We start from the raw sequence: 27,218 nt of genomic DNA, 5'->3' as shown, positions 1-27,218 counted from the left end.
ACACCCCAGCACTCGTGGCATGGGGGGCAGAAGCCGAGGACTAGCCATCTCTCAGATTGGATAAACAGCCAAACATAAGGTAATATTTTAAATTCACACAAGCGTTGCATAGCGCATATGAAACAAGTTTTCATCATACAGGATCACACGAGCAAGTTTACTCAAATATTACATCCTTTGAACATTCGTCCGCTACAAGACGGGCACCCTTCAGGACACCCTCATAATAAATTTCGGGGGTGCGATGCTCCTTGCCTTGCGGCGGCCCTTCCTTGATCATCTTCACAGCGTCTAGCTTGGCCCACTGCACCTTCACACGGGCCAAAGCCTGGTGTGCACCTTCGATGCAGACGAACCGCTTGACGACCTCCAGCCGTGGGCAGGCATCCACAAGCCGCCTCACCAGGCCAAACTAGCTGCTCGGAAGGGCGTCGCCAGGCCACAGCCAGACTATAAGGCCCTTCATGGCCTGTTCGGCCGCCTTGTGCAGCTCGACCAGCTGCTTTAGCTGGTCGCTCAGAGGCATCGGGTGTAACGCCCTCGATGCGGCTATATCTCCCACGTGTCGAAGCACGACTTAGAGGCATAACCGCATTGAGAGCAATGTCGCAAGTGAGGTAATCTTCACACAACCCATGTAATTTAATAAGGGAAAGAGATACATAGTTGGCTTACAATCGCCACTTCACACAATTACATGAATAAACATTACATCAATCAAATACACTCATGGTCCGACTACGGAACCAAAATAAAAGAAGAACCCCAAATGCGACACGGTCCCCGATCGACCCCAACTGGGCTCCACTACTGATCGACTGAAACGAAACAACACAAAAGGACAAGATCTTCATCGAGCTCCTCCTGAGCTTGGTTGCGTCATCTGCACGGACTCATCGGCACCTGCAAGCTGGTTTTGGAAGTATCTGTGAGCCACAGGGACTCAGCAATCTCGCACCCTCGCGATCAAGACTATTTAAGCTTATGGGTAAGGTCAAGGTATGAGGTGGAGCTGCAGCAAGCGACTAGCATATATGGTGGCTAACATACGCAAATGAGAGCGAGAAGAGAAGGCAAAACACGGTCGATAAAAGTATGATCAAGAAGTGATCCTAGACTACCTACGTCAAGCATAACTCCAACAACCGTGTTCACTTCCCAGACTCCGCCGGAAAGAGACCATCACGGTTACACACGCAGTTGATTCATTTTAATTAAGTTAAGGTTCAAGTTATCTACAACCGGACATCAACAAATTCCCATCTGCCCATAACCGCGGGCACGGATTTCGAAAGTTCAAATCCCTGCAGGGGTGTCCCAACTTAGCCCATGACAAGCTCTCACGGTCAACGAAGAAATAGACCTCCACCCGAGACGTTCTGATCAGACTCGGTATCCCGGTACAACAAGACATTTCGACAGGGTAAAACTAAACCAGCAACACCGTCGAAATGTGCCGACAAATCCCGATAGGAGCTGCACATCTCTTTCTCAGGGCACACCGGATTGTCTAAACTTCCGGTAGGCCAGCCCAGAGTTGCCCCTGGTAGCCACCGGCGGCTGACAAGTTGGACCAACACTCAGAGGAGCACTGGCCCGAGGGGGTAAAATAATGATGACCCTCAGGAGCGCGACTCCCAAGGGAAAAGAAAAGGCTAGGTGGCAAATGGTAAAACCAATGTTGGGCATTGCTGGAAGAGCTTTACTTAAGGCGAACTGTCAAGGGGTTCCCATTATAGCCCAACCGCGTAAGGGACGCAAAATCCGGGAACATAACACCGATATGATGGAAAACTAGGGCGGCAAGAGTGGAACAAAACACCAGGCATAAGGCCGAGCCTTCCACCCTTTACCAAGTATATAGATGCATTAATTAAATAAGATATAAAGTGATATCCCAACAAGTAAACATGTTCCAACAAGGAACAACATCTCCATGCTCCAAAAGGGAACAAACTTCAATCTTCATCTGCAACTAACAACGCTATAAGAGGGGCTGAGCAAAGCGGTAACATAGCCAATCAACGGTTTGCTAGGACAAGGTGGGTTAGAGGCTTGGTTCAACAAAGTAGGAGGCATGATAAGCAAGTGGTAGGTATCGCAGCATAGGCATAGCAAAAGAGCGAGCAACTAAGCAAGCAAAGATAGTAGTGATTTCGAGGGTATGATCATCTTGCCTGAAATCCCGCAAGGAAGAAGAACGAGTCCATGAAGAAGACAAACGGACGAAGTCGAACAGATCCTCACAAACGCGACGTTATCGGAACCAACCCAAAGAAGCAACACCGGAAAAGAGCAAACAACATAGTAAACAACCATCACATAAACATGGCACGATGCGCAAACAAGTATGATGCATGTCCGGTTTAATGAGGCATGGCATGGCAAAGTGCACAAGCAATCCTACAAATTAAGTGGAGCTCAATATGCATCGGGATGCATATTGACAAAACACCACATCAATTATTTAGTTCTCTCTCGTTTATGTACCCCAACAATATTAAATGTTGATTAACATGGCAAGAGGTGAAGCACAACAAAACTACCTATCTAGGCAAGTTTAAATGAGGCCGGAAGCAACGAACAACAATTCCGGAAAATCCTCATATGCATAATTTAAGGTTTGGTACTGTTCTGCCCTAAACACAATTTTAGAGTTGTTTAACATGCAAATAAATGTCACCATGTTAAACTAGGCATTTTTCTACCCCATTTACATATATAATTTATTAAATTCGGAGTTACGGTTATTAAGTTATGAATTAGATCATTTTAGCATGGCATAGGAGTAAATTTAATCAAACATCATTTTAAATATTTTAAACCTAGATGAAAGTTGGATATTATTATCCTACACTAAATTCTGAGCAAGTTTCATATATAAATCATTTTAATCCGATGCACGGTTAGTGAGTTATTAAATGCATGAACTAGGGGGACTTTTCTGCAAAACTGGCAATCTCTGGATAAATAGGAAAAATCCCAGGCGCTGAAAAAAACACATCACGGGCCGAAACTGGAGCAGATTGGGCCAGCAGAAGAAAAAAAATACTTAGGAACCGCGGGGGGGGCAGCTCACCATGGACTCTTGGCCCAGCTGGAGGGGAAGCAGGCCGGTGGAGGAGAGAGGCAGGCCGAGGCGGGAGCTGGAGCCTGGCACGGCTGGGCTTGGAGGCGCGGCCCATGGCGCGTAGGAGGCAGGCCAGGCGGGGGCGGCGCGCTGGGCCGGACTCGGGCCGGCTGGAGCTGGGCCCATGCGGGGAGGAGGCGGAGGCGCTCGTCGTCCTCACGCCTGGCGCACGAACAGGAACAGGGCGGCGGCACCCTAGGTCAACGGCGAGGCGGCAGCGGGGACTCCGGCAGGCGGGCATGGCGGAGATCTGCGGGAATGGACGGATCTGGCCACGGGGATCCCAGATCCGGTGACGGAGGTAGCCGGCGGCGCTCGGGGAAGCGGAAGCCGGCGAAGTGGAGCTCGTCCATGGCGGCTCCCTTGGGATGGCGGGTGCTAGTGGTCGCCGGCGGTGCAAGTCCGGCGAGGGGAGGCGCTCGAGGCAGAGGCAGCTGCGGGATCGGGCTCCTCCCGATCCAGAGCGAGACGGCGGCGCTGTGTGCACACGGCGGCGGCTCGGGCCCGGTGCGGTGCGAGGCGGGCTGTGGATGGGCCTCGCGGGTCTGGCGCGGTGGAGGGAGAGGAGAGAGAGGGTGGCGCGCTGAGGTGGCGCGAGCTGAGTGGGTGAGGGCGCTGGCGGCGGTGAGGTGGCGCTCTCCGGTTGGTCGGAGTGAGGTGGCTGAGGGCGGCGGACATGTCCGGCGCGGACGAGATTGTCCGGCGGCGCGAGGTGGACGAAGGTTAGGGTTTGGACTGCGCAAAAAATTCGGAGGGGATCACATATTTATAGGTAGAGGGAGCTAGGAGAGTCCAAATGAGGTGCGGTTTTCGGCCATGCGATCGTGATCGAACGCTCTAGATGATGGAGCAGAGTTAGGTGGGTTTTGGGACAAAATGGAAGGGTGTTGGGCTGCAACACACACGAGGCCTTCTCGGTCCCTCGGTTAACCGTTGGAGTATCAAACGAAGTCCAAATGGTACGAAACTTGACAGGCGGTCTACCGGTAGTAAACCAAGGCCGCTTGGAAAGTCTCGGTCCAATCCGGAAATGTTTAATCCCCACACATGAAAGAAAGGTAGAAAAGACCACCGGAGGAGAACGAAGCGCCGGAATGCAAAACGGACAACGGGGAAAATGCTCGGATGCGTGAGACGAACACGTATGCAAATGAAATGCGCATGATGACATGATATGCAATGCATGACACGCAAGCAAAGGCAAGGCAACAACAGCGAATAACTGAACGACACCTGGCACATCGGTCTCGGGGCGTTACAACACTCCACCACTACGAGAGGATCTCGTCCCGAGATCTAGAATGGCACCGGAGGGAAAACGGAAGAGAAGAGAGAAAAGGTAAAACTAAGTTGCTTCTCTGACAAACGAGAGAAACCACGAATCTTGAGAGGTTGAACAAATTTGAGAAAAGAATACAACGAAGGAGAACAAAGTCGAAAACACTCCGTTAGAAAAGAGGGACAAGAAAGAACCGATTCGGGTAGCACTCCGGTTGAAATGAAAATAATTGAATAAGAACTTGATAAGGAGATAGAACTTGAAAAGAGGGCACGACACTCCGGTTAAATGAATAGGCACGAAAAGAACATGGTCTTGACAAACAAGATGATGATTTGAACAGAGCAACATCACAAAGCCTCCGGAACAAAAGTAAGAATAGAGTGGGATGAACGAAGGGAAACAAGATCTCGAGGGAGCACGCTTACAACAAATGCTAGAATGGAGTTGTTGGAAAACCAACAACGAAAATAATAAGCTGATATGGGCTTAAGGAATACAACTCAAACAATATGAGGTGAAATTCTGCCACTGACGGATGCACTAGATTGGATTGACATGAACAAGGAGACAAGAAACTTATATCACCGGGAGGATAAATGAAGAAACTTGGATCATTTATAAGCACCATAATAACAACCATCCTCAGGGAAAGCCTAAGGTGAAATATAACCCAAGATAACTCCAATGACGAGATTGATGGATTTGAAATATCTCATTCATGACAACATGTGAATCAAGAAACAAGAATTCAAATTATCAAGAATGGCATAATACCACCTCCAAAGATACGGTAGACAGAAATGCACTCCGGATAACAAGATGAAGAAAGCTTGAGCTCCTTTGAAAAGAATCTCGATGAACACTTCGAGAAAGAATTAAATCCTTGATGAACCATCATGTAGAACCTTCATGATGAACTCCGGTAACAAAAGAATGATCAAACGGAAAGGAAGATGAGAAGAGTAAGGTTGAAGCCTTGCAATGATTAGATGAAGCTTAGCAACGAGATAAAGAGAAAACTTGGCACTCCGGTAAAGAAAGATGAACAAATGGAAACAAGAATTTGATGAGCCTCCGGAATAGGGAATTAACCACTTGGATGAAACAAGAATAAGAATTACATTATGCTTATCCATCACCAATTTAGATTGATGACAAACAACGGATTTGGCATACTACTTATTCTCGTAGCAAGGACAGCGCAAACTTGAGAAGGTCTTCAATGAACCACCGGTAGAATTGAAATAACGAATAAATTGATAAGGAAAAGAAATCTTGAACGAACCACCGTCAGAATTAGAATGACCGAAGGAAAGGTAAAGGAACACCGGGAAGAATTAGCAATTAAATGAAGATGCTTGTGAGGATTTAGATCCATGAGAATGAAGAGATTACGAGCTGATTAGAGAATCCTTGATTTAAACACTGGTATGACTTAGAGTAAGAGAGCTGAAAGCTGAGAATGAATAAACCTGAATTGATGGACTCCGGATAATCATACTGAGAAGACTCTTGAATATCTCCGGATGGGTGAAAGAATTCTCACAATCGAAAGCAACTATGAGAGGAAGGCAACAAGCTAGAATCACGAATCTTGAAAAGAATGGAGCAAGATTAAAGAGAAACTCTTCTTCGGTCTTCAAAATCTCCGAGAATGACGACGAGAAACATCACCAAGAATTATTTTAGACACTCCAGAATGAAGAATGGAAAGGTTGAGCCAACGATGAAAAGAATTTAACAGATCTTGGAGAAGTACATTTGACTGATGATAATTCATTCTTACGTCAAACTTCAAAATGGATTTGAGAATAACTCCGGTAGAAATTAGAAGAGTCAGGTAAGATCCTGGGAAAAGACCTATGGGTTAGGGCCCACTCAAAAGAAACACTGTTGAACGATTCAAAAGAGAGAAAGCACCGGTTGAATTAAATGACATGAATGAGATAACAATCTCGAAAGAGCTTGAAAGGATCTTAAATGACAAGACGAGCCTTTTGAGAAAACTTGAGCACTCCGGGACAATAGGATGGCGAGAGGTTAACGATTAAGAATTGCACCGGCATGAGAAAACCTTGAAATGAGGAAAGGGATATGATCAACACCAACAACTTGAATTGGTTCCACCGGAGAAGAAGACGAGTGAAGAGTGACGAACTTGAAGCTCCGTTAAGATCTTCATGAGAATCACCGGATAAGAAGATTGACGGAAAAGGAATGGAGAGGCTTTCCATCAATAAAATGGATACTTGAATAAGAAATCTGGGTCCTCGAAGAAACAAGGGAGGGAGGGTGGGAAAAACAAAGGCAACTTGGAGACGGATGAAACAGACACCGTTGAGAAGAACTGGGATTGAATCTTGCGGATGTTGAAATGATCGGATCCACTTGAAGAGAAGCACACCGGTGAAAAGAAATTGAAATGACAAACTCGATGATCAAGAAGGATTAGTATTCACATAGAAGTATGAGAACACCATTTAGGAAATGTATGGAATCAACACTTGACTTCGAAGCAACTCGAATACCACAACTCAAAACAAAAACAAAGAATTGGCTTGCGGAATAAGCCGGAACAAACATATGATAGAGATTTCGTCCGAAGTTTTCGTGGTGGGGCCTACACGGGCTCGATCGTACAGCACCATCATGTACAAGGCAGTGCACATGACGTACGAAGAGTCCCCGAGTCGGCATAGCCAAGGACTCTTTAAGACACAACGAGACCACTGTAAAACCGACCGTGAATAGGCGGACCACTAGACGTCGAACCCCAATTTCATATCATACATCTGTTGGAAAGATATCCTAAGAGCTACTTGAATTCCCACCTATGAAACTCCCGAACCTTTCCGGTTATGCAATCAGGTGTTGGGGATACAGGGGAAGCATAATATCTCACCCAAACTAACAAATCCTACATCCAGCTGTATCCATCCTTCAACACATAACCAAGAAACCTTCGGAAATCATCTACCTCAACCTTCGAAAAGCATCCGTTATACAAGTTATGGCGATACTCCCGAACTCCTGCCCCAGTACTGGGTGGCGTCGAGGTTATCTCACCAACGAACTGCATAAAAGAGATTTTCGATGTCGGTGTACTAAACTCAGGTATTCCAGAACTGCAACGATAAAATTATGACGACAACACCTCGGAGCTCAACTCCCCGGGACACTTCCACTAAACCCCTGACAGGAGGCACCAAGACAATGTTCTCATCATAAAAACATCGGAACGATTCCAAGATACCCGCGTGATCCTAAAATTTTTTTTGGTGAAATTTGAGAAGAGAAGAGTCAAAACTCTATGTCAGGATACCTTACCAGAGCGATGAGGAGACTGGGAAGTAAAAAGAATTCCTAAACTCTCCGATATATAGTTCCTAAATGACTCAAAACATTTTTCTAGACTCAACTCGTCCGCTAAAAACGATCAAGCAATGGGGCTCCTAAGGTCGGGGAAGGCTCTGATTACCAACTTGTAATGCCCTCGATGCGGCTATATCTCCCACGTGTCGAAGCACGACTTAGAGGCATAACCGCATTGAAAGCAATGTCGCAAGTGAGGTAATCTTCACACAACCCATGTAATTTAATAAGGGAAAGAGATACATAGTTGGCTTACAATCGCCACTTCACACAATTACATGAATAAACATTACATCAATCAAATACACTCATGGTCCGACTACGGAACCAAAATAAAAGAAGAACCCCAAATGCGACACGGTCCCCGATCGACCCCAACTGGGCTCCACTACTGATCGACTGAAACGAAACAACACAAAAGGACAAGATCTTCATCGAGCTCCTCCTGAGCTTGGTTGCGTCATCTGCACGGACTCATCGGCACCTGCAAGCTGGTTTTGGAAGTATCTATGAGCCACAGGGACTCAGCAATCTCGCACCCTCGCGATCAAGACTATTTAAGCTTATGGGTAAGGTCAAGGTATGAGGTGGAGCTGCAGCAAGCGACTAGCATATATGGTGGCTAACATACGCAAATGAGAGCGATAAGAGAAGGCAAAACACGGTCGATAAAAGTATGATCAAGAAGTGATCCTAGACTACCTACATCAAGCATAACTCCAACAACCGTGTTCACTTCCCGGACTCCACCGGAGAGAGACCATCACGGTTACACACGCAGTTGATTCATTTTAATTAAGTTAAGGTTCAAGTTATCTACAACCGGACATCAACAAATTCCCATCTGCCCATAACCGCGGGCACGGCTTTCGAAAGTTCAAATCCCTGCAGGGGTGTCCCAACTTAGCCCATGACAAGCTCTCACGGTCAACGAAGAAATAGACCTCCACCTGAGACGTTCCGATCAGACTCGGTATCCCGGTACAACAAGGCATTTCGACAGGGTAAAACTAAACCAGCAACACCGCCCGAATGTGCCGACAAATCCCGATAGGACTTGCACATATCTCTTTCTCAGGGCACACCGGATTGTCTAAACTTCCGGTAGGCCAGCCCAGAGTTGCCCCTAGTAGCCACCGGCGGCTGACAAGTTGGACCAACACTCAGAGGAGCACTGGCCCGGGGGGGTAAAATAATGATGACCCTCAGGAGCGCGACTCCCAAGGGAAAAGAAAAGGCTAGGTGGCAAATGGTAAAACCAATGTTGGGCATTGCTGGAAGAGCTTTACTTAAGGCGAACTGTCAAGGGGTTCCCATTATAGCCCAACCGCGTAAGGGACGCAAAATCAGGGAACATAACACCGATATGACGGAAAACTAGGGCGGCAAGAGTGGAACAAAACACCAGGCATAAGGCCGAGCCTTCCACCCTTTACCAAGTATATAGATGCATTAATTAAATAAGATATAAAGTGATATTCCAACAAGTAAACATGTTCCAACAAGGAACAACATCTCCATGTTCCAAAAGGGAACAAACTTCAATCTTCACCTGCAACTAACAACGCTATAAAAGGGGCTAAGCAAAGCGGTAATATAGCCAATCAACGGTTTGCTAGGACAAGGTGGGTTAGAGGCTTGGTTCAACAAAGTAGGAAGCATGATAAGCAAGTGGTAGGTATCGCAGCATAGGCATAGCAAAAGAGCGAGCAACTAAGCAAGCAAAGATAGTAGTGATTTCGAGGGTATGATCATCTTGCCTGAAATCCCGCAAGGAAGAAGAACGAGTCCATGAAGAAGACAAACGGACGAAGTCGAATGGATCCTCACAAACGCGACGTTATCGGAACCAACCCGAAGAAGCAACACCGGAAAAGAGCAAACAACATAGTAAACAACCATCACATAAACATGGCACGATGCGCAAACAAGTATGATGCATGTCCGGTTTAATGAGGCATGGCATGGCAAAGTGCACAAGCAATCCTACAAATTAAGTGGAGCTCAATATGCATCGGGATGCATATTGACAAAACACCACATCAATTATTTAGTTCTCTCTCGTTTATGTACCCCAACAATATTAAATGTTGATTAACATGACAAGAGGTGAAGCACAACAAAACTACCTATCTAGGCAAGTTTAAATGAGGCCGGAAGCAACGAACAACAATTCCGAAAAATCCTCATATGCATAATTTAAGGTTTGGTACTGTTCTGCCCTAAACACAATTTTAGAGTTATTTAACATGCAAATAAAGGTCACCATGTTTAACTAGGCATTTTTCTACCCCATTTACATATATAATTTATTAAATTCGGAGTTACGGTTATTAAGTTATGAATTAAATCATTTTAGCATGGCATAGGAGTAAATTTAATCAAACATCATTTTAAATATTTTAAACCTAGATGAAAGTTGGATATTATTATCCTACACAAAATTCTGAGCAAGTTTCATATATAAATCATTTTAATCCGATGCACGGTTAGTGAGTTATTAAATGCATGAACTAGGGGGACTTTTCTACAAAACTGGCAATCTCTGGATAAATAGAAAAAATCCCAGGCGCTGAAAAAAACACATCACGGGCCGAAACTGGAGCAGATTGGGCCAGCAGAAGAAAAAAAATACTAAGGAACCGTGGGGGGGCAGCTCACCATGGACTCTTGGCCCAGCTGGAGGGGAAGCAGGCCGGTGGAGGAGAGAGGCAGGCCGAGGCGGGAGCTGGAGCCTTGCACGGCTGGGCTTGGAGGCGCGGCCCATGGCGCGTAGGAGGTAGGCCAGGCGGGGGCGGCGCGCTGGGCCGGACTCGGGCCGGCTGGAGCTGGGCCCATGCGGGGAGGAGGCGGAGGCGCTCGTCGTCCTCGCGCCTGGCGCACGAACAGGAACAGGGCGGCGGCGCCCTAGGTCAACGGCGAGGCGACAGCGGGGACTCCGGCAGGCGGGCACGGCGGAGATCTGCGGGAATGGACGGATCTGGCCACGGGGATCCCAGATCCGGTGACGGAGGTAGCCAGCGGCGCTCGGGGAAGCGGAAGCCGGCGAAGTGGAGCTCGTCCATGGCGGCTCCCTTGGGATGGCGGGTGCTAGTGGTCGCCGGCGGTGCAAGTCCGACGAGGGGAGGCGCTCGGGGCGGAGGCAGCTGTGGGATCGGGCTCCTCCTGATCCAGAGCGAGACGGCGGCGCTGTGTGCACACGGCGGCGGCTCGGGCCCGGTGCGGTGCGAGGCGGGCTGTGGATGGGCCTCGCGGGTCTGGCGCGGTGGAGGGAGGGGAGAGAGAGGGTGGCGCGCTGAGGTGGCGCGAGCTGAGTGGGTGAGGGCGCTGGCGGCGGTGAGGTGGTGCTCTCCGGTTGGTCGGACTGAGGTGGCTGAGGGCGGCGGACATGTCCGGCGCGGACGAGATTGTCCGGCGGCGCGAGGTGGACGAAGGTTAGGGTTTGGACTGCGCGAAAAATTCGGAGGGGATCACATATTTATAGGTAGAGGGAGCTAGGAGAGTCCAAATGAGGTGCGGTTTTTGGCCACGCGATTGTGATCGAACGCTCTAGATGATGGAGCAGAGTTAGGTGGGTTTTGGGCCAAAATGGAAGGGGGTTGGGCTGCAACACACACGAGGCCTTCTCGGTCCCTCGGTTAACCGTTGGAGTATCAAACGAAGTCCAAATGGTACGAAACTTGATAGGCGGTCTACCGGTAGTAAACCAAGGCCGCTTGGCAAGTCTCGGTTCAATCCGGAAATGTTTAATCCCCACACATGAAAGAAAGGTAGAAAAGACCACCGGAGGAGAACGAAGCGCCGGAATGCAAAACGGACAACGGGGAAAATGCTCGGATGCATGAGACGAACACGTATGCAAATGAAATGCGCATGATGACATGATATGCAATGCATGACACGCAAGCAAAGGCAAGGCAACAACAACGAATAATTGAACGACACCTGGCACATCGGTCTCGGGGCGTTACATTGGGTGTTCGGTCTCAGTATACTGAGACCAGAACAGCTTCTCTGTTGAGCTTCCCTCCTCGGCCTGGTAAAACTGTGCGGCATCCGACACGCTGCGGGGCAAATCTGCGAATGCTCCTGGAGAGCTCCAAATTCAGGTAAGTAAACGGTAATTCACTTTTACATGCTTGCTCTGCATATAGAATGCCTTACCCGCCGCTATCTTCTTCATTGCGTCGATCTCCTGGAGGGCCTTTTGGGCTTCGGCCTTGGCACTTTTTGCGCTCTCGAGGGCCGCGGCAAGCTCAGACTCTCGCGTCTTCGAGTCAAGCTCCAATGCCTCGTGCTTCGTCACGAGAGCTTGGAACTCTTGCTGCACCTCGCCCACCCGAGCCTCTTGCTTTTCTTGCTCGGTGCGCTCCTTGGCCGCTTTATCTTCGGCCTTGGACAGCACTTGCTTTAGGGTCGCCACTTCGGTCGTGGCCCCTGGCAAATTCACGATGATCCTGTCATTTTGCAATCGCACTCTTTTTATACATATCCACAGACTAGGTACTACTTACCTTTGTTCTCCTCAAGCTGCCTCTTGGCAAGACCGAGCTCGTCCTGGGACCCTTTAAGGTCCTGCTTCAGTACGGCGACCTCCGCAGTCAGTGCGGTGGACGCCAGCAGCGAAGCCTGCATACGCATATTGACATACTCATATTAGACTCCTGCGATATTGTTTGATCCTCTGTTCGGCTTTTCTTTGTGAACACCGAACAGAGCATCATGGGCTACTGTCTATGCGGTAATATTTTCCTATATTTCAAACACTTACCTCAAAGCCTGTTAGAAGGCTGGCACAGGCTTCAGTCAATCCGCTCTTGTCGGACTAAACCTTCTGGATCACCGCACTCGTGATAGTGTGGTGCTCCTCGTCGATGGAAGCGCTGCGAAGCGCTTCCAGCAGACTATCCGGCACCTCTGGATGGACAGAGGTCACCGGTACAGGCATCTCGCCCCTCTTAGAAGGAGGCCGCCTGCCCGAGCCCGGAACCACTAGAGGTTCCGGCGCGGTGTTCGGCTGAGGGGCGAACTCGGAGCTCTCAGGGGCCTTGTCACATCGGCTCCCGGAGTCCGGGAGGCCGCCTTGAGGCGCCTCCGGGACTGTCTCCCCTCGACTCGGTGCCTCGTGAGACAGCACCTCGGCGTCGTCCGCAGGATGAGGGGAGGTGGCGGTTGGGACTGGATCGCTATCCATGTCCGACGAGCCCAGGGAGCCGTCCGACGATACATCGATACTGGCTCGTGGCGGCCTGCATAATCATATTCGGTGTTAGGGGAAGTAGTGCGACAAAGGATGCTATGAGTTACTCTGGTACTCGAATACTTACGACCTCCCCAGGGGCTTGGCCCTGGGTAACCACTCGTCTTCGCCTTCGGCGGCGGCGGTGGAGCTGTCCGGAAGGGGAGTCCTTCCCTTCTTGGACCCTTCGGCCCCCCCAGTTGGGAAGGCCTTCCTTTTCTTGTCTCCCCCACCTGGAGGGGGAGCATCTTCTTCTTCCTCATCGTCTTCGGGGGAGGAGTGTGCCGCAGAGTCATCGGACGATGAGTCCGATAACACCTGGCGTCGGGAACTCTTTTGGGTTCCCTTGGCCTTCGTGGTCTTCTTTGGCACCTTGTAAGGAGCCGGAGTCAGCATCTCCGTCAGGAGAGCGTTTGTTGGGCCTTTGTTGACACATGAACACGTCACGTGTACCCTCGATGCCGGGGGTGATGCACCGCAGCTCACGTCGAAGGAGACCCGACTGACAGCGCGATACGCAAGACAGTCGACGGGCGCTTTTGCAGACCCGAAAACCCCACACCCACGGGAGGGACCCCGTCAGGGAGTGCAGCGGCTATGGGCTGCCCTAGGTCGATTCGCTCGCCCCTAGAGCCTCGGGATTCGCAGCTCTCAAACACGAAGAACAGCGAAGAACGAGATAGAAAAACGGTGGAGAGATAAAACATAGATGAAAAAGTAGTATATTGATTTGTTCGATTGTGTGTTGTTCAATCGGCCGTCACCCCCAACATATATAAGAGGCGGCTGGACTTTCCGTACAAGTAAAGGATTCATCTAGGCTTTCCTTAAAAGAAAAATTACATCAATTCACGTCCTAGAGTCCTAATTCTATTCCAACTCGGATTCAGTCTGAATCTGGCCCAAACTCTATCTTCCTTCTTGCGCGGGCCGCCGGGCTTGCATATGATCTCCGATCGAGACGGCCCAAATATCAAACTTGTGCGCCTCGACGATACGAACAACTCTCATGTTGATTATTTTTTCAAATAAGGCAATCTTGAATACTTTTCGAGGTCATCTTTATCTTCCAGTCGGACTCGGTTTTGCAGTAGACTGGATTATTCGAGTCTCGTACTGAATTTGTAGGCTATATATTATCTCTGATGATGATGACTCCAAAATCAAAATTTACTGTCTTGATGATACGCACAACTTCTGTATTGAACACTTCTTCATCCAAGGTCATTTTGATAAACTTTCGAGCACATGTTCAATTTCACTCGGACTTGAGCTCATCCACTCGGATATTAGATATTTTCACTCGGATCGTCCGATTGGACTTTTTCACTCGGAAGACAATCTTTCACTCGGATGACTATATTTCCACTTGGATGACTATATTTCCACTCGGAAGGCACTATCTTATTCACTCGGATGACTATATTTCCACTCGGAAGGCACTATCTTATTCAATCGGCAAGTTTTCGTCCCGATGGTAATCTTTTCACTCGGAATATTTTCACCTGGACGACAATTTCACTCGGATGATCATATTTTCACTCGGATGACTACATTTCCACTTGGATAATAATAAGTTCATCCGGTCAGCAAACTTTTATTCGACCGTAAAATTTCACTCGACCGTAAACTTTCACTCGACCGTAAACTTTCACTCGGATGGTAAATTTTTCACTCGGATTTCCGACTGAAAACATAGCCCGATCTTGATTTGTCTCTCCAGGCCTCATATGATCTTGGATTGAGACGAATTATATATGAAAATCGATCGGCTCGACGAGATGAAACTTTTCCATGTTGAAGGTTTTTTGATTCAAGGCCGTATTGATGGCCGAATTACTCGCGCAACCTATCAGACAAGTGTCTGGCACCTCGCGCCATATTTCCGTTGAGGTTCAGTCTGCAGTATATTGCCTCTAACTTTTGCATATGAACTCGGATTGAGATGATTTATATATCAAAATCGATTGCCTCGACGAGACGAAGACAATTCCTTAAGAGTGCTCCTTCATCCAAGGTCATCTTGAAGACATGATTGGCCAAAAACCACTCGGAACATTGAACTATGCCACTCGGAGTATAGTTTCGGTCCGTAAGATAAAGTCGAATGAATATAACCGAAACATCAAAGTGGTTCCACTCGGTGACGTGAATATTTTTATGCTGAAAACTCATTCACTCGAGACCATCTTCATTGCGATCTGTATCTTGCCAAAATCAGGTGTCAACAGCCTTCGGGCAAAGGAGCCGGACAGTCGATCTGTCCGGCCATTTCCTGCCAGTCCTGTCAAAGGAACGGGAGCTTAGATCCCACATAGAGTCAAACTATGTAAAACAAGTATCTTGTAAGAGATAAAATAGCTTACCGCGCTGGCTTGGCGCTTCACGCAGAATCCGCGATCCTCGGTAGTAGGAGGAGGAACCTCGGCGCCCTTGAATAGCACCTTCCAGGCATCCTCGTGTGTTGTATCGAAGAGCCTGTTCAGAGTTTGGTGCTGGGCCGGGTCAAACTCCCACAAGTTGAAGGCCCGTTGTTGACACAGGAGGATCCGGCGGATGAGCATGACCTGGACTACATTGACGAGTTTGACCTTCTTGTTCACCATGTTTTGAATACATGTTTGGAGTCCGGTCAGTTCTCCCGAACTACCCTAGGACAGGACCTTCTCTTTCCAGGAGGTGAGCCGCGTGGGGATGCCAGATCGGAACTCGGGGGCCGCTGCCCATGCAGGGTCACGCGGCTCGGTGATGTAGAACCACCCCGATTGCCACCCCTTTATGGTCTCCATGAAGGAACCCTCGAGCCATGTGACGTTGGGCATCTTGCCCACCATGGCACCTCTGCATTCCGCCTGGCAACCGCCCACTATCTTCGGCTTGACATTGAAGGTCTTCAGCCATAAGCCGAAGTGGGGATTGATGCGGAGGAAGGCCTCGCACACGACGATAAACGTCGAGATGTTGAGGATGAAGTTCGGGGCCAGATTGTGGAAATCCAGGCCGTAGTAGAACATGAGCCCCCGGACGAATGGGTGGAGAGGGAATTGCAGTCCACGAAGGAAATGGGTAAGGAACACTACCCTCTCATGGGGCCTGGGGGTGGGGATGAGCTGCCCCTCATCTGGGAGCCGGTGCGCGATGTCGTCGGGCAGGTATCCGGCTCTCCTCAGCTTCTTGATGTGTCCCTCCGTGACGGAGGAGACCATCCACCTGCCTCCCGCTCCAGACACGGTTGGAGAAGGTTGAGGTGGGAAGTGCGGACTTGGACGCTGGAGTTCGAGTGTGCGAAAATGGATGAGAAAAGGAGGAAGAAGGCGTGGATGAAAAGGTGAATCCTTATCCCTTTATATGGGCGGACGAAACTATGCGTCCCCACTAGCCTGGTAAAACTCGCTTATCCCCCAAGCACCATAATCGATGGCGCGGTTGGGTTACCCACGCCTGTATTGATGAGAATCCCGTGATAAGGGGACACGATCTCTGCTTTGACAAGACGCGTTAAAAAACTGCCTCGCGTTATGTGCGGGGCTAGTTAAAGGAAACGGTTCGAATAATCATCGGGCCATGACATAATGTCGTGTTGCCAAAACAAGTCAGCAAATTGGATTTGTGGAAATATTATTCTCTCTACGGTGGTATGTGGAACTTATTTTGCAGGGTCGGAAACTGTCCTTATATTCAAATTCTTCCGTGGTATATTCGGAGGAGGAACCCGCCTTGCAATGCCGAAGACAATAATGCGCGCCGGACTCGTCGTCATTGAAAGCCTGGTTCAGGGGCTACTGTGCGAGTCCTGGATTAGGGGGTCTCCGGACAGCCGGACTATCTCCATTGGCCGAATTGTTAGACTATGAAGATACAGGATTGAAAACTTCGTCTCGTGTCCGGATGGGACTCTACTTGGCATGGAAGGCAAGCTAGGCAATACGGATATGTGTATCTCCTTCTTTGTAACCGACCTTGTGTAACCCTAACCTCTCCGGTGTCTATATAAACCGAAGGGTTTTAGTCCATAGGACAACATACAATCATACCATAGGCTAGCTTCTAGGTTTTAGCCTCTCCGATCTTGTGGTAGATCTACTCTTGTACTACACATATCATCAATATTAATCAAGCAGGACTTAGGGTTTTACCTCCATCAAGAGGGCCCGAACCTGGGTAAAACATTGTGTCTCCTGCCTCCTGTTACCATCCGCCTTAGACGCACAGTTCGGGATACCCTACCCGAGATCCGCCGGTTTTGACACCGACAGGCGCCCTTATATCTCGCCTTCATCGAGTCTAACTTCTGACTCGCTGAAGGCGGGAGCGAGGTGGGTCGGCCCATCCACGTGTGATGCCACATTTTTCTTTTTTTTCTTTTTTTCTATTTTCACATTCCGCTTTATTTTTGTGCTTTTGTTTCTACTTTTAAAATATTCTATATATATATATATACTACAAAAAATGCTCTACAAAATTATTTGAAAATGTTCCTCAAACACTTAAAAAAAGTTAATCAAGCATTCGGATAATGTTGAAAAAGTATTTCAAAATGTTGAACAAGTATTGGAAAAGAAGTTAATCAAGCATTCATAAAATATTGAGCAACTATTTGAAATTTTTTGTACAAGTATTTGAAAAAAATCTTCATTAAGCATTCGGATAATGTTCAACAAGTATTTGAAAAATATTAATCAGGCATTCGAAAAATGGTGAACGTGTATAGAAAAATTATTGATCATGTATTAAAAAATGATGAAATTTCTGAATCACGTATATAAAAATGTTAATCAATAATTTGAAAAAAAATGTTGAACTAGTATTTGAAAAATGTTAAACAAGAATTTTGGAAATGTTAAATGTGTATAGAAAAATGTTCACCATCTATTAAAAATGATGAAAAAATTTGATCATGTATATAAAAAATAGTAATCAAGCATTTGAAAAATGTTAAATGTATATAGAAAAAATACTGACATGTATTAAAAAATGTTAAATCTTTTTATTTGAAAACAGTTAATCAAGCATTTGAAAAAAGTTTAAAAGTGTGTATAGCAAAAATGTAGACCAAGTATTTAAGAAATGTTAGTCTTGTATTTTTAAAAAGCTAATCAAGCATTTGAAAAATGTTAACCAAGCATTTGAAAAATGTTAAAGTGTGTATTAGAAAAAATGTTGCCATGTATTAATTTTTTAAATTTTGTACTGGAAAAATGTTAAATATGTATTAGAAAAATATTGTTGAGATATACAAAAAATTGTAGAATGAAAAACTAAAGGAAACAAAAAAATGAAACCTGAAAAGAAACAGAATAAGTCAAAGAAAAAGAAAATAATATAGCAAAGAAACAAATGCAAAAAGAATGAAAAATATAAAGAAAAGTGATGAAAACCAAGAAAGAAAATAAATAAAAAAAGAAAGAAAAGCAAAAAAAACAATGAAAACCTAGAGAAGAATAAAGAAAAACAACAAAACTGGTGAAAACATGTAAGAAAGGAAGAGACCCGGTTAAAAGTAAAGAAAAAAACAAAAAAAAACCCAAAAAAGTAAAAATATTAGCTCGATTGGCCTAAAATAGGCCGCACCCAACTAGGTAATCATGAAACCATGGTGAGCCTAGTGGTTACCAGCGTGCATGGTTAGCTGGGAGACCATGGATTGATCCCGTGTTGTTGGGCTGACCCCATATTGTTTTCGCTCTACGTGAGAGAATTATCAGTCTCACTTAAGGCGATAAATAGTTCGCCGCGCTTTCCTTCCACTCGGGGAAGGGGGGAGAGCTTTTCACTTTTTAGGCCCGTTGATATTTAAAATAAATATAAAAGCCTTCTAATCATATTTAGTCTTTTAATATTAATTTAACATCATTGGAAACTAATTCCATCTATATATAATTTATCGGTAATACCCGGTATTGCCCAATAAATTCGGAAACCCGTCCGATGACCCCGAAACGCTTCTGGTTCTCTAGAAACTATTTCGAATATTAATTAGACTATTTACAAATATTTTCTCGTTACTCCCATCCTATGAACACTTAGCAGATCGTGATTACCTTAAGTTTGTGACCGATAGCGGAATCGTGGTCATCCATATTGATCCCTATGTGTACAGGAATGACATTGGAGTGAACCTTTGGTTATCATGTGTTGTTCCTTTTGCTTCGTGATACTTTACAAAACCCGAAGTGACATTTATTGGTATCCTCTTGAGTCATACACATACTCACTATACCGGTCTCCTCGTTACTGGTTTTGTTCTTCTTTCTCGTTGACATGTTCTGGCATCCCCGTGACATAGTCACCTGTGTCTGGCCAGACAATGACGGATGTTGTCACACTGAGAGGGCCCTAAGAATATCTTTCCATCATCGGAGGAGCTAATCCCACTATCAAGCTATCTAGTCCATTGTCAAACTTTTTGATGAACCTATAGGTTGTCATTATGATCATCGTGTTAGAGATGACGTTTGAGCAACCCAAAGCCCACCATACGGTAAGAAGTGACTATGATACTCTCATGGTCTAAGGAACTAAATCACATGTTAACACTCCGTGTTATAACAATTGACTTCTGACAATATTATCTTAAAATATAACAAACAAGTTTGTGTAGATTCAATATGATCGTTCTACTAACGTCATACTTTCATTGTTTTCGGACTATCGTTGTACTTGACTATGTCCTAATATACGAAAAACATGATCACCAACAACACTTGAACCAATGTTGACTAGGAACCTAATTTTACCGTTTATCATTCTACACGTGCATAAGAGTATTCCACTGAATCGCATATTACAGGATCATAGTAGTTATAGCATAGAATATAAACTACTCCCTCCGTCCTATAATGTAGGACTTTTTTACACTACACTAGAGTAAAAAAATGTCCTATATTATGGGACAGAGGGAGTATTAATTATGAACATAAAAATATAATGATACAATATTATTACCTTTAGGGCATATTTTCCAACAACACACCCCGTACAAACTAGGGAAACCCCTTCCCGCCATTGTGTTGGTTAGTTTCCAAATACTTTTGAAATCAAACTCTATGTGATCATACCCTTAGACCCATACATGCAACCTTGGTTAATTCTCTCCTTATAACCTGAATATTATGTCGGGATTGCTAATAGATGTGTCAAGGTATTTTCTTACTCCCTCCTTTCCAAAATATAAGGCGTGATTGACTTTTTATGGTTTTTGATGCACGCCTTTGACCACTAATATATATCAAAGTATATGGATTGAACATGTATAAATGGCATCGTCGTATTTGTCTTGCAAAACAATTTTATTTCATAAGTATTTATATAAATTTTATAGACATACAATAGATGAAAATCATAGTCACAGTTGTGCAACGAAGACCAAAAAAGTCAAACCGCGCCTTATATTTTGGGAAGGAGGGAGTACGTTGTTCATGCATTGGCCTTTATTTTCATGTTGCATCTTTATTTGAATGTTACTTGTTATGGTTATTTATTTGGGGTTATATTTTGTATATGATAGATTTCCAGAGTGTGACTCTCAGAGTACCACTCCAGGACTAAGGCAAGTTGCAGTTTCGATGCAGAGACACAAACCCTACCAGGTCCGGGTCGTCAGGACACACATCAAATCAAAGACACGCTTTGGAGGTTAATTGAACAGTAGTAACGTCACATGGTGAATGTTGAGTCCAAGTGAACTAGATTTTCGCTCACACACACTATTGGGCCGTGAATCAAGATTGTTGCAACCATCGGTCGACCGGTGTTGAGCAAGTGGAAAATGCCTCCATGGTCCCCACTTGTTTTCATCAAGTTTGAGTTGCTCACCATGTGTGCCACATGGTCTCCATGCCGCCACTTAATATGCAAGCACTGTAGAGGCAAATGAATAACAAGTATGGTTAAAAGCCCTTCAATTTGCATAATTGTTTGAGTTTTTCTATATTCTTTCTAGATTTGATTTCTGCCACTACTAATTGTGGATTAGATGAGATAATTAGAGTTTTACTTAGACAAGTTGTAGTGCCTCGTTGGGATGAATGGCAATTGCACCATTTGTTGAGTAGATGTGCATGTTTATAGATTACACTTTGCATGGGGTGTGCGTGCGATGATGATGATGATGGATGTGCATAATGACTGATATCATGCATCAACGTACACCCCTCATCAAAACGAAAATGTATCTACATACATGCAGTAGAGTTGTATGGTCGCACAATAAAAAGTATAGAGTTGCAGATGTCCATCATCATTCTTTAGGTACGAAATCCACGACGCAAAGGCTGCGATGCGATGTGAGATCCACGCTCTCCTAGAGCTTTTGAGTGAGCCCACTCGACTCCACAGACCGCCGGGTGGCGTTCCATTGCGATGCACATGGTCACTCAGAAGCAAACAGAGGTGCGTGCGACCTGTGTCGCTTGTGGGCCCGAGTGACCAAACACCTGGAGGCTGGAGCCTGCCTCTGTCTCAGTCTCTGTGGCCGAGGCAGACGCACACGGGATTCCCGCGAGCACGCCTGACCGAGTCCAACCGGTCCCACGCCGCAGAGACCCGTTGCTCGCCTCGAGAGTCGAGATCGAGACCAACAGAACTAGCCGTTGCGACTCGCGAGGACGAGACTCGTGCCTCCCCTTTCTGCTCTGTCTTACTAGCCGTTGCCTCCCGTACCCCAATCCCCTCTCCTTCACCACTCTCGCTCGCCACTCCCACACTCGCAGCTTCTTCCTCCTCCTCCTCGAACCCATTCCATCCACAGCTAACCTCCTCTTGATTCGGAATATTCTGGTGAGCAATTCGGCCGACAGACATGCCGCCCCCGCCGCCGCCGCTGGCCCGGGCTGCCCGGCGCGGGCTACTCCTCCTCCTCGTCCTGCATTGCTGCTGGGGCACCCTCCTCTCAACGGCCAGCGCCGCCCACCACGCGGCCGGCGACGGCGTCATCATCAGCCAGGCCGACTACCAGGGCCTGCAGGCCATCAAACACGACCTCTCCGACCCCTACGGCTTCCTCCGCTCCTGGAACGACACCGGCATCGGCGCCTGCTCCGGCCACTGGGCCGGCATCAAGTGCGTCAACGGCAGCGTCGTCGCCATCACGCTCCCCTGGCGCGGCCTCGGCGGCCGCCTCTCCGCCCGCGTCGGCCAGCTCACGGGCCTCCGCCGCCTCAGCATCCACGACAATGGCATCGCCGGCGCCATCCCCGCCGCCCTCGGCTTCCTCCCCGACCTCCGCGGCCTCTACCTGTTCAACAACCGCTTCTCCGGCGCCGTCCCGCCGGAGATCGGCCGCTGCGTCGCGCTGCAGTCCCTCGACGCCAGCAACAACCGCCTCACCGGCCTCCTCCCGGCCTCCCTCGCCAACTCCACCAAGCTCATCCGCCTCAACCTCAGCCGCAACTCCATCTCCGGCGAGATCCCGGCCGAGGTCGCGGCCTCGCAGTCCCTCCTCTTCCTCGACCTCTCCTACAACATGCTCTCCGGCCGCATCCCTGACGCCTTCGCGAGCGGCTCCAAGGCGCCGTCCTCGGCCTCCTCCGACGAGCGGAAATTAGAAGCCATCACCGGGACGTACCAGCTCGTCTTCCTCAGCCTCGCGCACAACACGCTCGACGGGCCAGTGCCGGAGTCGCTCGCGGGGCTCACCAAGCTGCAGGATCTCAACCTCTCCGGCAACAGCCTCAACGGCTCCATTCCCGACAACCTCGGCTCGCTTCACGACCTCAAGGCGCTCGACCTCTCCGGGAACGCGCTCGCCGGAGAGATCCCGGAGAGCCTCGCCAACCTCACCACCACCCTCCAGTCCTTCAACGTCTCCTACAACAACCTCTCCGGCGCCGTGCCGGCCTCGCTCCTACAGAAGTTTGGGCCCCCATCCTTCGCAGGAAACATCCTGCTCTGCGGCTACTCTGCTTCTTCGCCGCCCTGCCCGGCATCGCCGTCCCCCGCGCCGGCATCACCCGGGCAAGAGCCCACCGGACCCCGCGGCGGCCGTACAAAGAAGGAACTCATACTGATCATAGGGGGGATCGTTCTCGGCATCCTCATCTTGCTGTCCCTCTGCTGTCTCCTGCTCTGTTGTTTGATAAGGAAGAAGAGGTCGAGCGGTAGCACTGGAGCACGGAGCGGGAAGCAGTCGTCCAGCAAGGAAGCCGGTGCCGGTGCCGCCGCAGCGGCGGCCGGGAGAGGCGAGAAGCCGGGAACGTCGGAGGCGGAATCCGGCGGCGACGTGGGCGGCAAACTGGTGCATTTCGACGGGCCGCTGGCGTTCACCGCCGACGACCTGCTGTGCGCGACGGCGGAGATTATGGGGAAGAGCACGTACGGGACGGTGTACAAGGCGACGCTGGAGGACGGCAGCCTGGTGGCCGTGAAGCGGCTGAGGGAGAAGATCACCAAGGGCCACAAGGAGTTCGAGGCCGAGGCGGCGGCGCTCGGCAAGATCCGGCATCCCAACCTGCTGCCTCTCAGGGCATACTACCTCGGCCCCAAGGGGGAGAAGCTTCTCGTCTTCGACTACATGCCCAATGGCAGCCTCTCCGCCTTCTTGCACGGTGAGATTGTTAATTCTTTGAGCTGAATTTCACTCTGCAATCGTTGGTTCTGACATGAACATTTGGTTTGATTTGACTGTAGCTCGCGCGCCGAACACGCCGGTGGAGTGGGCGACGCGGATGACGATCGCCAAGGGCACGGCACGCGGCCTGGCCTACCTCCACGACGACGCGAGCATCGTCCACGGCAACCTCACGGCCAGCAATGTCCTTCTCGAGGACGGGTCCAGCCCCAAGATCGCCGACATCGGGCTGTCCCGCCTCATGACGGCCGCGGCCAACTCCAATGTGCTCGCCGCCGCGGGCGCCCTGGGCTACCGCGCGCCGGAGCTGTCCAAGCTCAAGAAGGCGAGCGCCAAGACCGACATCTACAGCCTCGGCGTCATCATCCTCGAGCTCCTCACCGGCAGGTCGCCCGCCGACACGACCAACGGCATGGACCTGCCGCAGTGGGTGAGCTCCATTGTGAAGGAAGAATGGACGAGCGAGGTGTTCGACGTCGAGCTGATGCGGGACGCGACCACCGGGCCGGACGGGGACGAGCTCATGGACACGCTCAAGCTCGCGCTGCAGTGCGTCGACCCGTCGCCGTCGGCCCGGCCCGAGGCACGGGAGGTGCTGCGGCAGCTTGAGCAGATCCGGCCTGGGCAGGAGGGACCCGGCGACGAAGCTCACGTGGCTTCTGCGAGCAATGAGTAGGCAGAGCAGAGCAGAGCAACCGGAGAAAACCAGGAGAAGAAAGAAAATGATGCGATTTTTAGCTTAGCCCAGAGAGAGACATTTAAGAAATTCTTTGATTTAATTGCAAAAGTAGTACTACTGTTATCCATCAGTGTTTGGTTTGTATAGCAGGCAAGTCTTATTTGCAACTCGAATACGAAGGATGGCGAGAAAGGACTTGGTAATGGTCTTCCTCTTTGATTTTTACAGCTCCTGTCCAGTCCATGAGCAACTTTAAACTAACAGATAATTTGGCGTATTTTTAAGAAAAACAGGAAATGACTGTACATACGATGTTTTCACACTAGCAGTGCAGCAGAAACACGACATAAATAAAAAAGAGATCCATGGTCACTAACACCAACACCCAAGACATATATTTTTATAGAAGAAGCACGTCCGGGTGGGATCACGAAAATTCGCCCCCGACAGGGGTCTGAACCTCGGTCTGCAAGGAAACACCACTGTGTCCTTAGCCCAGTTCTCGGAGAAACACGACATCGAACCCTTATTTCCTTCGAACCAGTTGTATGTGTGTTGTTAGAATACGTAGGATAGAAGGAATAGTTGTCTGTTTAATCTGTTTCTATCTCTACCGCTATCTTTTCTTCTCCCATAAGTTGTAATCTCTCTCTTGTTGTAATCTGGAAGAATCCTAGCGATATTCCAATCTTGTAAGCCACGGCAAACTTCCTATAAATATAGATGCGGCCCGAGACAAAAGGTTCAACGCTTCCCACGCAATCTCATATGGTCATCAGAGCCCTTCCTCTCGTACGTCTAGCTATCCCCTGAGATCGATCTGTTGATCGAGAGAGAACACAGACACCGACCAAGAGAGAACCATCAAGGGAGAATCCATGGCAGGCACCAATGCCAGCACCGCTGCTTCCACCATCGCCTCCACCTCCACTGCCCTGATCGGTTCCACCATGAGCACCCTATCCACCCAAAACTCACCTTCCACTTTCGCATCCTCATCTACCTTCAACAGCAGCACCTCCCTTGGTTCACCTCCATCAGAGAAGCTCACGAGGACGAATTTCCTCCTCTGGAAGGCCATCGTGCTACCCCAAATCAAGGGGGCACAGATGGAACACTTCCTTGACGCCACAAGCCCGGCGCCCCCTGCTACCATCACCGTCACTAATGACGGGAAGGAGGAGCAGGTCTTCAACTACGCTCGGTCGATCTGGTACGCCCAGCAGCAACAGGTACAAGGATACCTTATGGGATCTCTGTCACGTGAGGTTCTTGCGCAGGTCGCTACTCTTCAGACGCCGGCCGAGGTGTGGAGTGCCATCCACGCCTCTTTTGCTGCCCAGACGCAAGCTCAGATCGTCAACACCCGCATCGCCCTCGCCAACCTGCACAAAGGAAACTTGGGCATGTCCGAGTACCTTGCGAAGATCAAGGCTTTTGCTGATGAGATCGCTTGCACCGGTGATCCTCTCTCTGAAGGGGAGATAACCTCCTACGTGCTCAAAGGGCTGGACATCGATTACAATCCGGTGATTTCAGCCCTGGCTGCACGCGTTGAGCCGGTGACTGTCCAAGAACTCTACAATCAGCTGCTGAGTTTCGAAGCCCGTATGAATCTGCTGCAAGGTACCAATACTCGCCAATCTTCAGTTAATAATCTCACCCGTCGTCGTGGCAATGGAGGCCGAGGCCGTGGTCACCGTGGTCACCAGCAAGGGCGTGGCCGCGGCAATAGCAACAGTAGCGGGCATGGGCGCGCCAACAACTCTGGCCCACGCCCCTCGGGTGCCTCCTACTCCAACTCCAGGCCAAGATGTCAGCTCTGCAAGAAACCAGGACATGAAGTGAAGGACTGCTGGCATCGTTATGATGAGGATTTTGTGCCTGAAGAACGCCACGTCGCTGCTGCAATCAGAGAACAAGAAGAAGGAGGAGACACCATCTGGTATGCTGACTCCGGAGCCACAGATCACGTTACCAGCGAGCTAGAGAAGCTTGCAAACAGAGAAAGATACTATGGCAATGATCAAATAAACACTGCTGCAAGTGGAGGAGGTATGGACATACTTCATATTGGTCAATCTTCTATTAATCTCCCTACTTCTAAACGTGGTCTTCTTTTAAGAGATGTGCTTCATGTCCCTCAAGCAAACAAAAATCTTGCTTCCATGTCTCGTTTGACAACCGATAATAATGTTTTCTTTGAAAATCACCCCAACTATTTTCTCATTAAGGATCGGGCAACGAGGGAGCTCCTTCATCACGGTAGATGCGTTGGTGGCCTATATCCTATCACATCAAGAGCTTTTAGTCGCAAGCATCATTGTCAAGTCTACTCCGTCGTCAAACCATCCTTAGAGAGGTGGCATCAAAGATTAGGACATCCTTCATCCAAAATAGTTGATCAAGTCGTAAATAAAGGCAATCTTCAATTGTCTCGTAGTGAGAATAAAGAGTCAGTTTGTGATGCTTGTCAATGTGCTAAGAGTCACCAACTTCCCTATCCCAAGTCATATAGTGTGTCTCATGCTCCTTTAGAATTGATATTCAGTGATGTATGGGGCCATGCCCGAGATTCTTTTGGACAAAAGAAATATTATGTTAGTTTCATTGATGACTATAGCAAGTTTACTTGGATATACTTGCTCAAGTTCAAATCTGAAGTTTTTACTGTCTTCCAAGAATTCCAAAAGCTTGTTGAGCGTCAATTTGACAAGAAAATTCTTACAGTCCAAAGTGACTGGGGAGGAGAGTATGAAAAACTTAACTCCTTCTTTCGAAATATAGGCATTGAACATCATGTTTCTTGTCCACATGCACATCAACAGAACGGGTCAGCCGAGCGTAAACACCGTCATATTGTTGAAGTAGGGCTGTCTCTTCTTGCTCACGCATCCATGCCTCTTAAATATTGGGATGAGGCGTTCATTGCTGCCACTTATCTCATCA

The 27,218-nt window shown here is 48.3% G+C and overlaps 1 protein-coding gene, 1 long non-coding RNA gene and 1 pseudogene across 2 annotated transcripts; 2 read left to right on the top strand and 1 right to left on the bottom strand.

The window, feature by feature from the left end:
• Positions 1–623: 623 nt before the first annotated feature.
• LOC147975189 (uncharacterized) lies at positions 624–11,219 on the bottom strand. The gene is made up of 2 exons (XR_015600573.1): positions 9,545–11,219; positions 624–8,275 (listed from the first exon to the last, which is right to left on the bottom strand). It is a non-coding gene; the product is annotated as an uncharacterized LOC147975189 (long non-coding RNA).
• Positions 11,220–21,656: 10,437 nt separating this feature from the next.
• Positions 21,657–24,494, top strand: LOC147975188 (putative leucine-rich repeat receptor-like protein kinase IMK3). Its single transcript, XM_087518031.1, has 2 exons — positions 21,657–23,567; positions 23,650–24,494. Exons 1-2 carry the CDS (start codon positions 21,824–21,826, stop codon positions 24,264–24,266), a joined length of 2,361 nt encoding a protein of 786 aa, XP_087374157.1. The 5' UTR covers positions 21,657–21,823; the 3' UTR covers positions 24,267–24,494.
• Positions 24,495–25,738: 1,244 nt separating this feature from the next.
• On the top strand, positions 25,739–25,874 carry LOC125532133 (small nucleolar RNA Z247; annotated as a pseudogene).
• The last annotated feature ends 1,344 nt before the right edge of the window (positions 25,875–27,218 follow it).

Source organism: Triticum urartu, chromosome 4A, assembly GCF_056163025.1.
Source record: "Triticum urartu cultivar PI428250 chromosome 4A, HENAU_Tu73, whole genome shotgun sequence".
NCBI classification, from domain to species: Eukaryota; Viridiplantae; Streptophyta; class Magnoliopsida; order Poales; family Poaceae; genus Triticum; species Triticum urartu.
This window is presented reverse-complemented; position numbering and strand designations above follow the sequence as displayed.

Bases quoted from the DNA above. Each gene is read 5' to 3' on its own strand.
- LOC147975188 (XM_087518031.1), top strand. From the start codon at position 21,824: ATGCCGCCCCCGCCGCCGCCGCTGGCCCGGGCTGCCCGGCGCGGGCTA. The intron at 23,568-23,649 runs GTGAGATTGTTA...ATTTGACTGTAG, and splicing joins CCTCTCCGCCTTCTTGCACG to CTCGCGCGCCGAACACGCCG.